The sequence below is a fragment of the Notolabrus celidotus genome, chromosome 23, assembly GCF_009762535.1.
Source record: "Notolabrus celidotus isolate fNotCel1 chromosome 23, fNotCel1.pri, whole genome shotgun sequence".
Lineage (NCBI taxonomy): Eukaryota > Metazoa > Chordata > Actinopteri > Labriformes > Labridae > Notolabrus > Notolabrus celidotus.
This window is the reverse complement of record NC_048294.1, coordinates 18878747-18891074: the sequence shown is the minus strand read 5'-3', so window position 1 is coordinate 18891074 and position 12328 is coordinate 18878747. Positions and strand designations below refer to the sequence as shown.

Genomic DNA, 12328 nt, shown 5'->3' with positions numbered 1-12328 from the left:
CTACCATATAAACCACCTTATGGGATACCTTGTTGGTTATCTTTTGAGCTACTCCAACCCTCTGTGTTCTAGCTTGAGTTTTACCTTGTGTTCTACCATTTGGGCTACTTTTTTTGCTACCATGTACTCTACCTTATGCAATAGCTTGTGTGCTACCCACAGTCTGTATAAAACATGCAATCTGGAATATGTAGTCTCCGTGACGTCACCCGTTTGTTTTTAAGCCTATCGTCAGCGGTCACCATGTTGATCGATCCAGTATGACACAGAGGTGGAGTTGAGGTGGGCCTTTAGCCTCCTGGCTAACAGCTACAGTATTCCCACCTGTCAGTCAAGTTAGCCACGCCCCTGATTATGCAAAATTCGTAATCTTATTATTGTCTAAACTTCTTAAAAATCCACCTCCGTACAGTGTGTGCTGATAGAGAAATGAGCTATTCAAACTACACTCGTCTTTTGTACCAGGCTGTAAACATGTTTATTTCTGCTGTAAATATCGTCTTTTTTGAATTGGTGTGTATGTGGTTTCTGGTACCTCTGGAGCCAGCCTCAAGTGGATCCTAGATGAACTGCAGTTTCTAGCACTTCTGCATTGGAATCATTTTTAGACTGGAGGTTGCAAAGGGGAGGCATATCAAAGCACATAGCTTTAGTGGAGTTGTGTATCAGGTACATGGGGATCTGCTGATGCAACATGGCCACAAAAAAAAAGCTAACAAAATCCTAGAAGAGTTAACCATCACAAGTTTAGTTAAGCTGACTGTTTCCTGTAGTTACATAAAATGATCTGCTTAAAATGTATTCAGATAACATTTGATTCCAACTTACTGCAAAATAAACTAGCTCTGATGCAGCATCCTTCTTCTTCTGTGTTGATGTAGCTTAGCATGCTACATGTTTCAGGAGGAAGGCTTCAGTGTGGTGAAGTGGAATTGAATGTAGAATAAGTCGCGGCTCATCTGACACAAACAGCTTCCCCCTCACTGTTAAAATAAGTCTTTCCTTGGAGTTTATCATCAGTATGTATCCTTGTGTTTATTTCCCTCTTCTCAGCATCGTATTAAGAGTGATCACATATCTCAGGTGGTCCTACACACAGACCTATGGGAGAGCACGATGATCAATACTGGTCACAGCAAACAGAGGGTGTGTGAGCTGAGGGATTACACACAGCGTGCAGGGATCACACAGAAGAAGGTGTGGAGGCCGGTGTGATCAATAGGGCTTCAGGCAATTAGAGTGAGGTGAGTCTTCAGACGGAGACAATGTCAAACTCTCTTTCTCTCCCTCTGATGTCTCATTGAGAGCTCCATTAAAGATCTGCTCAGGACCTTTTGTCGGAGAGGCCTCCAAAGGACCCTCGACGCACTTCAACGTCGATGGAGTCGTAAATAAACTTTGAGACGGGAGGCTCGGCGCACTCTCCCTCAGCAATCTCCTTTTACTGTCTGAGCTGTCAGCCGGCCCAGCGTTTGCACAGCTCCATTTTCTTGTTGTGGAGAGGGTCTGTGTTCGCTCCAAATGACGGTTCAAGTACATGCTAAAAGTGAATTTAGGAGCCAATCTCAATTCAACCACTTGGCCCGATCGCTCCAGTTTGCACACTGCCAGGTGGAGAGGTTAGGATGTCCTGATCCTCCAGCCAGCTCCTCAAAAAGAGTACTTTAAAGCACAAAGTAAATTTGAAAGAGATGTCAGAACAAGCTGCAAACTGTGACGGTGTGACTCGGACTGTGGCTGCAGAAAAAATTTACTTCTTTATGAATTATCCTGCAAAAGTTTAAAATGTGATAATGTGTCAGAATTCAACTCATCCCGTAGCACTGACCTGAAGGTCATCCAAAAGTAAGGACAGCAACAAAAGCAGAAACAGAGCCAGGCCTCTGTCTGTTGGGTCGTTGTAGATCAAACTTTTAACATTTTCATTAACTCGGTGATGCCAGCAGAAACAAAAGTGTGCAAAATGATCACCATCACACAAAGCTTAGTAGGCTTTGGCGTTGAAACTCAGCGTCGACTGAAAGAGACCGTCCTCTAGAAGAAAAATGAAACAAAGTCAGAGGAAGTCAGACGGGGGATCTGGGACGGTGAATGAAGCTTTTTCAACAGTCAGTCAATGTTTCCTGTGTTTGTTCCCCACACATTTTAACCCAAGATTCGACATATAACTCTAACATAAGACGAGCGCTTCAGGGGATGATTAGCCGTTGTTGTACCAGCTGAACAGACTTTCTGTAACTCTCCAGACATTCCCCTTCCTGCAGAAACACACCTCACTTATCACACAGGATGAGCTGAAGAAAGCGAAGAATATGTTTGTTGAAATCAAACTGGAACAAATGAAAGCATCCAGAGGACTCCTGTGTTCTCTATAATTGAAGCATCACTCGGTCCATTAACGGCTTATCCTAATCTGATCCCTGGTCCAGATGTTGTTTTTAAAAAGCCCTTTCTGCACTTCCTGTAAATAGTGTCACTACAGCAGCACTCATCTGTGGCTTCTAACACCTGGCTAACATCTTCACCTCTGTTACTCTACCTGCAGGCAGCAGGGCATCACCTGGATAAAAGCCTTCCAGCTCAAAGGGGATCAAATTTAAACTAAGCCAGTATCCTCAATTATGGCGTCTCCTCCAGGAGCACGGCGGAGGATTTCATTCCTGATGTCATATCTGTTTCCACTATTTTGACGAATGGGACGCTCTGCTCTTTAAAGAACGGTTCAGAGGACGGTTTGTAACTCATCAGGGGATACAGAGCAGGAGGAGTTTAAACCACGCTGCAGGCTTTCGTCTTCTGATTAAGATAATTAATTTCTATTATGACTATAAAACACCCAACGATGCCAACAAAGCATTACGAAGCCTGGAGTTTACAGATGCCATGATCGAATGAAACACTTGTATAAACTCAGCCCAGTCTGAATGTTCCCTCCATCATCGTCTAGGGCTGGGCAATAATTCGATAACCATAATCATCATGATATAATTTTTCTCAATATATAACAAGAATTGATAAGAATTTGATATAAATAAACCTGTAATTACTACCCTAACCACTGGAAAGGGAGGGGGCACTAATAGCCACCCAACATTAGACAGAAGAGGAAGACGGCATTTAACAGCCGGAACACACCAAAGAAAATAAACCACCCTTATATTCTAAATCCCAATAAGATTGGCGGTTTTATACTGATCAATATGTTCAAACATATTTATTCCAATCGGGCCTTTTATCCAGCTTTGAGCTGATTAGCAGAGGTCCTGTAAACCCACCAGATGAGTCCAGCTAACGGCTATTCTAGCAGCACAGAGGTGGAGTTCAGGCTGCAGCCTTTCTGCCTCTCAAACAGCTCAAGCTAACCCAGCTGTTATAGTCACTTCAGTTAAACACCTTACCAGGTATAAGATGCTGTTTACATAGAAACATTTACAATAGAAAATGGTGAACTAGTGTTGCATTTTGATCATTCATTTACACAGAATCAACATTTTGTGCGACTGTAAAAAAAACTTCGGATAAGGTGGGATTTAATTGGTAAATGTAACCTCTGTCCTCGCCGTGTAAATGAGCAATACGCTGATCCCCTGGAAATGGTGACGTCACAGCTCCATAAGCACACGCATCTTACTTTTTCAGTCAAACAGCCATGTGTGAGTCAGAGCACAACAACACCAATGACGGACTTTTGAGTGGTTTCTGAGCGAGTGTTCACCGTCGTCCTGCTGTTTATTTGTACTCATCGCTCTGTTGCAGAATGGTTTGATGCACAAGCACGTGGTGTTATTAAGCTGCCACACTTCGGTTACAGATTGATCAGTCAGCCATAAAGAGACAGAGATATTCTGCTTTGATTTAAACATCAGGAAAAATAAGCTACATTAGGATTTAGTCTGCAAAATTAAGACGCCACAAAGTGAGAAAGTCTAAAATCCCTCCATCAGTCAGCACAGCCGCATGAATAAAGCTTTGAGCAGAGAGAGACATCAACCAGCCGTGATACATTCTGTTTGTAGGACTGAAGATTCAAACAGCACTTTAAACTTAAAGCAGAAGAAGAGATTCAGACTTCATGAGCTGGCTGAGAGTCTCTTCTTCTCTTCCTCTCACGTCATGCTTCAAATCTTCTTCAGCTTTTGAAGTTTGGGGAAATGTTTGAGTTCCAAGATCAGCGAGGAGGGTTTTAGAGGAGGATGCAGAGTGATGAGTCTGTTTTACATCCACGTCTCAAAGACCTGCACAGTTAGAGGTTCAGATTCATAAAGTCATTAATCCCACCTCAGTGAGGAAGACTCAAAGACCCTCTCTCTGTATGAAGGCATCATTTAGTCTTGTAATGCATGTGCTGGTTTTTGAGATAAGTTTACTTTAGAATGTTTTCCTTATTAGTAAACCTTTAATTTCCCAGAGCTCATCTTCTTCATTTGGTTGTGACTTGGCCTGAAGCTGATGCTCAGCCCCTCTAGTTGATGCTCGCGCTGCAGAAGCATCCCATAGGCTGCTCTCCACTCTGCTCGGCTAAAAATACACGCCGTCTATTTTCTGCTCTTCCCTTCTGTGGCTGCGTCAAGCTGCACGGGGCAGACAAAAGGGCAGGAAGTCAGACTCAGAGAGGGCGACTGAGACAAAGTGTTTGGTTGGGTTTGGATTTAATTAATGATCTATAATCTTAATGCTCAGGTGTCACAGACCAAAACAGAAGAACCACAACTATACTTCATGACAGTTTGAATGAGTTCAAGGCCGTGCTGAAAGTCTCTTAAAGTTTCTCTCTTCTAAATTTGTCAAAACGACTCCTGAACAACTTCTGTTCATGCATAAAGTCCCCGCTGTAAGATACTTAATGTGTGAATGTTTGCGTCAATGCAGCAAATTGACAGACATTTTGGAAAGAAGCCTGCAGCCACCTACGGAGAGGGAGAAGATGATAGACAGAAAAGAACAAAGCTGAAGGAACAAAAAGATGAGTAAACACAGACGAGAGTGAAAAGGTTGAAAAAGAAGAATGGAGAAAGAGTAAAAGACGAGTGATGGTGCAGATTTCCCGTCAGCTCTGCAGTGATTGGCAGTTCAAAGAACTTCAAAGAGAGAGGTAAGATATTCAGATGTGGACACATTATGTTCAGATTATCCCCCGTAATAAAAGCTGCAGACTATTCTTCAGCGTGAGTGACGGCGACACAGCCGGCTGCTTGTCTCTCTACGATCGGTCTCCGGCTCTCACCTGTGTTCATGCTTTTCACGGGAAAGAAATATATAAAGACGACTGGATCATTTTCGCCAAAGCAAATTTACCTTCCTTGTCCAGAGCTCTCACTGAGGAGACGGCCCGGAGGTAATTATGTGAGATGATGACGGCAGGAAGCTATTCAGAAGCTACAGACACCACAGTGTTAATGGAGAATGACCTTGAGCGTACAGAGGAACATGCTCATGCATCCTGTCTCTGTAAAGTGTCGTTGTTATAGTTAGAGCTGGCTCAGGCTTTGACCAGGTCTTACTCATGCTGCTATAGGCTTAGACTGCTTGGGGAACTGGCACACTGACACACTGGGATTCCATGTTACCATGAACTTAGTAACAATAGGACTTCAGGACCTTTCTGAATCAGAGGATACCAGCGGCTCACATACTGCTGCAGTCTGCATCACTCACCATCCAGAGTTCCCTGCAGCCTCACTGAACGCTGCTGTTTAACCCGCTTTCTTCACTTTTCAGAAGTTACAATAACAAATAAATAAATGCATAATTAATCAGAGACCTGTATGTCACAGAGCTGATGATCTGATAAGATGGATGAAGAGTGAAACTACTGAGCTCTCTGATGGAAAGCAAAGGCCTAAAACTCTCCTCTCCGTGACTCGAGCAGCTTCAGTGTGCTTTAGATTATAAAATATGACGGCGTCAGGTTGTTTAAAGGAAATATTAATCCAAACATGCAATATTAATGACATCAGTGTGAATTTGTTTTGCGCCTGCCTTTGTGCCAGAGTGTGTTATCTCTTTTTAATCAGCAGTTTGTCTCATGCTTCTGTGGATTTCTCCTTAAACCACACATCTTAAATTAGAGATGTTTCAATTCCTCCCCAGCCTGTGTGTGTAAATATTCACAGGCCTCTAGCTCATCTCTCAACAACACTCCCGAGCACAGCTTTCATTTCCTCTAAAAGCTGTCGGTTTAAGGAGCAGAGCTGCAGCTTCACAGAGACAAACAGACAGACAGACAGACAGACAGACAGACAGACAGACAGACAGACAGACAGACAGACAGACAGACAGACAGACAGACAGACAGACAGACAGACACAGACGCCTACCTTCTTCTTGTTGGTTGGGCAGATGTAGAAGCTGGTCACTACGATGGTTGTCCCCGGCATCAGGTTGAGTTTGGTGTAAGTTGTGCCGTAGTCAGAGGACCTGAAAGAGGACGAAACAGGAAGTAGTTAGGAAACAGAGTATGAACTAGGGAGCACATTATGGTAATGATGGGAGGGTAAGACTCCTGGAAACACTTCTGCAGGTTCAGTCTTCTCCGAGTACATTTTATAACTTCTGTGTTGTATCCCTCCTCTCTTTGTATCCTGCATATTAAACCAACAGCAGCTCCATGAAACACTGATTCACTGACGGAGGGAGATTAAATCTGCAAAAAGTCCCAGAGAGGGCGACCTGCCTGTTCCCTCAAACTGCCCTGAAGGCTCTATATCAGCGCTCTGTTCATCATATTACCACTTTGTGGTCCGCGGCCTGAGCTCAGTGACAAATCAGGATTGGCTGGACAACCTGTCATTGCTGCGACACCGCAGCCTGGAAGCGGCCTCAGGCTAGCAATGAAGTACTGGCCAATCCCCAAATCTGGCAGCTTTAAGAGCAGGTAGGCCCGCCGTGTGTGTGTTAGAGATTGATAGCTTCAGCTGCTGGATTGTTTCTCCAGTCCGGCTCAGTCACCGCCGCCCAGCAGAGTGAAGGTGATTGTTTGTGACAGCGTTTGAAAAATGGCAGGGAGTTGTAGCCGGGCGAGGCTGAAGAGAAGTGACCGCTCAGGGATAATTAATGTTTCACTTTCCTGTCAGGAATAAACAGAAGAAAGACTAATCCAGGAAACGTTCCCCTGAAGCACATCGAGCAGGCAGCAAGGTGAGGGCAGTGAGTACACCAACTGATCGTGACCGGCTCAGGTATTGAATATGAATAAGATATCCAGCATACTTTAACCACAGTCCTGTTTGTTCATATTTAGAGTATAAAAAACTAATAAGGACAGAAAGTTTGGGACATGCTCACACAGGCAGCAGCTATGAGACAGGCTGTAAAGACCACCACACAACGTTTTAGGGCTCATTTATCCAATCAAAGCACGTCCAGTAAAAGTGCTGATTTTATCCAGATAAGTATTTAGAAAAACTGCAGAATGATACCAAAACAGATAGACATTTTTGTGAAAGTAAGGTTGCTTCTTTAAGCATAAACAATCATTACATCTCTGTCTCACAACCGACAATACACTGACTTCACATCGAAGCACACAGGTGATACAATGTCATGTCCAATCTCAGCCATCTCTTTAAGACACAACAGCAACAATAGTTAAATACCTAGACTCTGTGAGGTGGTTGTCTGACAGAAAATGGTGGATTGCTAGGTGGGGAGCGAGTTTATGCCCCAAGTGGGGGAGTTTAAGTATATTGGGGTCTTGTTCGAGAGTGGGGGGAAAATGGAGCATGAGATCGACAGGCGGATTGGTGCAGCGTCAGCGGTTGTACAGACGTCATACCGGACCCATGTGGTGAAGAGGGAGCTGAGCCGGAGGGCAAAGCTTTCAATTTACCAGCCAGTCTACGTTCCAAAAACTCACCTGTGGTCATGAGCTGTGGGTCTTGACTGAAAGAATAAGATCTTGGATACAAGCAACTGAATTAGGAGCTTGGACATCGAGAGGGAACTCGGAGTAGAGCCGCTGTTCCCTCGTGCCGAAGGAGTCAGCTGAGGTGGTTCCACCATTTGATAAAGATGCCTCCCGCACGCCTCCCTTTACAGGTGTTCTGGACACGTCCAACTGGGAAAAGGCCTGGGGTAGAACCAGAACTCTTGATGGGATTATATATCCCACCTTGTCTAGGATCGCATCGGGATTCCCCAGGAGGAGCTGGAAAGTGTTGCTGGAGAGGGGGATGTCTTGGACGATCTGCTTGGACTGTTGCCTCCACGACCCGACTTGGATAAGAGTAAGGAAATGGATGGATGGATGGATGGATGGACTCTGTGAGGTACACGTATTGTTTTGACAGTGACTTAAGAGCTGGAATTGAAAAGCATCTTGTACTACAATGGTGTGTTTTTAAGCTTAGTGACATTCAGAAGCTGCTAGCTGCATGAAACAAGGACAGTTTGCAGTTTTTTACACAAAACCCAAAACAACCACAAATCAGCACAGAAAGAAGTGTCCACCTTAACGCTGCAGTCTGCAAATATCCTCTAAACAGAAACGTCCCAAAAACTCAAAAACTGGATGTTGATCAAAAAAGCAAAAGACAGCACAGGAGGGAACAACCAGGTCCCAAACAATTGGGCTCACCGATCTTGGTCCTTTAGTTCAAAGTAAAGTCCAACACAGAGAGTCCTCTTGAAGGCTTAGTCCCCATAGTCCTCAAAATCCCAACAAATAATCTCTTCTACTTTGACTTGCAGAGGAAAAACTATATAAAAGAGCAAAACTTTCCCTTTCTCCACAGGCCTCCTCTCCCCAACAAACATTTCTCCTTCTCCCTCTGTTCTCCTGAAGCTCCACCCCCTCCTGCACACCTTCCTCACAGAGCTGTACTGATTGGGCTGACACTAACTTCACCTCAGTAACAGAGAGCAGGGGAAGAAAAGAGAGATGGTTCCAAGGATTTTATAATGTATTTCAGCTCCTCATTGTCTCGTCTTCGACATGGAAAAAGGTAGTTGCTGAGCATTTCCCGTCATAATTTAGAGCAAACGTACAAGAATAACTACAGGATCAGTATTATATATGTTCAAGTTTCATTGAACAAGAACTTTTTAAAATCATGTTTCTGCACGTTGGTTCACAAGGGTTCACATATTTAGATCCCTAAATATGTGATTTAATGTGATCTAAGAAACAAACCGGGCATTTAAGATTCAGATCAGCTGTTTGGTATATAAGATCAATAATGTAAATAAATAAACACATGTATTTGTGCGAGTTTTATCTGGTGTGTATCTTTGGACAGTTTTCTGCAGCGTTCAGAGCTCACAGGAAAGACGAGCTGCTGCATGTGGTCCAGGTTTGAGGTTCAACAGGAGGGAGTCTGCAGGAAGAAGAGGTCTGATGAAAGAGAGTGATGAGCTGGCACGTCAGCCTGGTTAAGGATGAGAGGATTCACTTTTTCCACACAGTGGGCCATCAACCGCTGATCCACACACACACACACACACACACACAACACACACACACACACACTACCACACACACACACACACACAAACACACACACACACGCACGCACACACACGCACACAGCCCCACCGAGCCGTACAGCAATCAGCTCTCCCAGGGTGCTCTGATGCAGCTGCAGAAAATGGAGTGGCCTAGCAGGGGTGGGCTATTTCTCAGCAGTGAGCCAGCGAGTGTTTTCATCTTCCACGCCAGCCTGTGAGAGGTGTTTAACCCAGGATCACTCCGAGGACACGTACAGATCTGAGGTGATGGCGGTGTTAGCAGCCAGAGCTCAGCGCTTATCTCAAAAACCCACTCTTGGACGGAGCGAGGGCCAGAGTGGGGAGGCCCATGGGTAGGCGGGATCATCAGGTTGTAAGAGCAGGATTGAGCAGACAGGTTCAGCACTAACGAGTCAGGAGGAGGAGGAAGCTGAGAGAGGATTCAGATCTCTGATTCTCTTTGTTAGCACACTTTAAAGAAGGAACTCATGAATCCTGCTGCTGACATTTAAAGCATCTCAGACACTGTGACGTAAAGCTTCTTCATTACGCCACCTCTCCTATACCGTGAGTCAAAGACTGTACGCTGCTAAATAACACTTCACACAGTAATTATTAAACCAACACGGTGTTCAGCGTAGTAGGACATCGTCTGAGAGAGTGTGCACTGTGGCTGTACATGATAACTAGAGGTAATCTCTGCCTCTCAGCCTCCTCTCTCTGTTACATATTCATAGCTCTTCATTAGCAGGAGTGTAACGAGTGTCCGGGGTCAGGGTGGGCCCGTTGCCCAGAAACACTTCTCCACATCTGGATGACAACTTCTCAAACTCCTCACTCAGTGTTTCTGTCATCTGCGTCTGCTGCAGGAGGCTCATTTACATCCATCTCATTATATTTGCAGGCCAACAGGTGAGCTGTTTTATTTAAATATGATGATGGGGATTAATCCACACACACAGGCTGTCAGGGCGCTAATTAACTACGCCTATCATTGCTATCAGTTATGGTTTCACAGTTTGACCCCCACTATATTTTCTGGTGCTTTGTTTCACTTTAAACTGAGGGCAGTCAACGGGGCAATACTACTCTGCACCAGAAGGGGTAAAAAAATGGTATTTTTGTGTTAATGTGTGATGCTATTCTCTCGGATTAAGCTTGAATTACACATCAGACAGTCGCTGTGGCATGTAGTGTTTGACCCCATGTTTCAAAGTTTAGAACTAGGTCAATGTTGACTAATGCGCATGCTAACTAGCACTAACATTACTTGCTAATCTAGGTTTGTGTAACGAGTTAGCTGGATTTAGCACAAGATAATAATGATAATGATAAACATAAAAATAAGCCATATAACATAACACCTTTTTACTGCTCGATGTAAGATGTGATGTAGGGTATGGATGTAGGGATATGATCTATCAGCATCCCCTAGGGGCCTGGAGCTCTTCTGTCATGAAGTTTGTGTTTGCAGAGTTTTTCTTTTGCAGCTGTGATTTTTCTTTTGCATCATTTGTGTATTTTTAGTGCATTGGCTATTAATGCATTGTTACAACTTTTTGCAGCACATTTTTCATTTGATTTGTAGTTTTCATGGTTGTGTTTGTTTTGGACTGATGAATCAGTTTTTTTAAATTTGCAATGTTCGAGCGTTTGCAGTATTTTCTCCTAATTCAATCAGCAGATCATCTGCTTTCATCAGCCATTAAGACTATCTTTGTTAGACTATCTTTGTTATACCTGCAATTGTAGAAGCTATAAATAAATAAATGTATTATATGGAACCACTCTGTCATCACTCTCTGAGCGTAACATCACTTAACGGCACCTTGTGCCAAATAACAAGGAAAACCAAATGATACCAAAGAGCTATGATAGGTCCAGCTTGCTGTGGATCCAGCTCTTCCTTGTTGTAAAGGCAAAGGCTCAACGTTTCACGTCACCATTTATTCATCAAGAATTCTCCAACCCTAAAGTGACATATCTAAAAACCAACAGTTCAGTATTGGCAATATCACAATATCATGACAACAAAAGTGTCTTTGTGTCGTCATGAACCTGTGAAGGTATGAAACCATCTGCAGCCAGTGGAGCTACAGAGACCATCATCCCGTGTGTACAGTAAACATGGTGGTGGACACCGCCATAAGTGCCGAACAGAGAGACAATTTTTTAAATTGTGGATCCTTTTAAATCTAAAGTGTCCAGCATTTCAGTTTCCAGGTCTGCACCCTGGTCTCTGGTAGTATCATCCTCTGAACATAAAGTCTGCAGGCTCGTGTGAACACCATCAAGAAAGAAACTGGAAATGTCTGCGTGCAGGCGGAGCAGGAGCAGAGTCAGGGGGCGATGGAAAGACATTCACCACTAATAAGGCTAATTCAGGGGGCCGGGTGGAGGCCGCTGTGAAAAGTCAGCAGCCCGCCACCTTATATGGAAAGAATAATGATGTGGAGTTAATAAGAGGGCTCATTTTGTACTGTCTGCCATCCAGACCTTTGGATTAATAGAGTGGTGGGGAGTGATTGTAGATTAATGAGGAATAATTACTTTGAAACAGAGCGGGGGAGGAGAGGGGGAGAGAGAAGGGGTGAAGGGCTGGAGGAAGCAACAAAATGTAGAACTAACTCTGCAAAATGTATGTGAGGAGGGAAATAATATCACAGCACACACATGACCAAGACGACGCTGCAGGAGGTTTTAACATGGACATGAATGTCTGCAGAAAATCACGTCAAAGTTTTGGATTCAAATGCAACAGAAAACTCAAAATGTAGACATCCTGCATCTCATATATCTGTGTTCACATTAAATATACTTCATGCATGAGTGTGTTACGGCCAGACACCAAAACAAATGAAAACATCCGGTTAATTTTCAGAAT

General features: G+C 43.9%; 1 protein-coding gene across 3 annotated transcripts in view; it reads right to left on the bottom strand.

The window, feature by feature from the left end:
• Window positions 1-12328, bottom strand: part of sorcs2 (sortilin-related VPS10 domain containing receptor 2) — a 361633-nt gene that overhangs the window by 195335 nt on the left and 153970 nt on the right. For all 3 annotated transcript variants that reach the window (XM_034676218.1, XM_034676219.1, XM_034676217.1), the window contains exon 3: window positions 6318-6417. In XM_034676218.1, the coding sequence (XP_034532109.1) occupies window positions 6318-6417 (100 nt within the window). The remainder of the gene's footprint in view (window positions 1-6317; window positions 6418-12328) is intronic.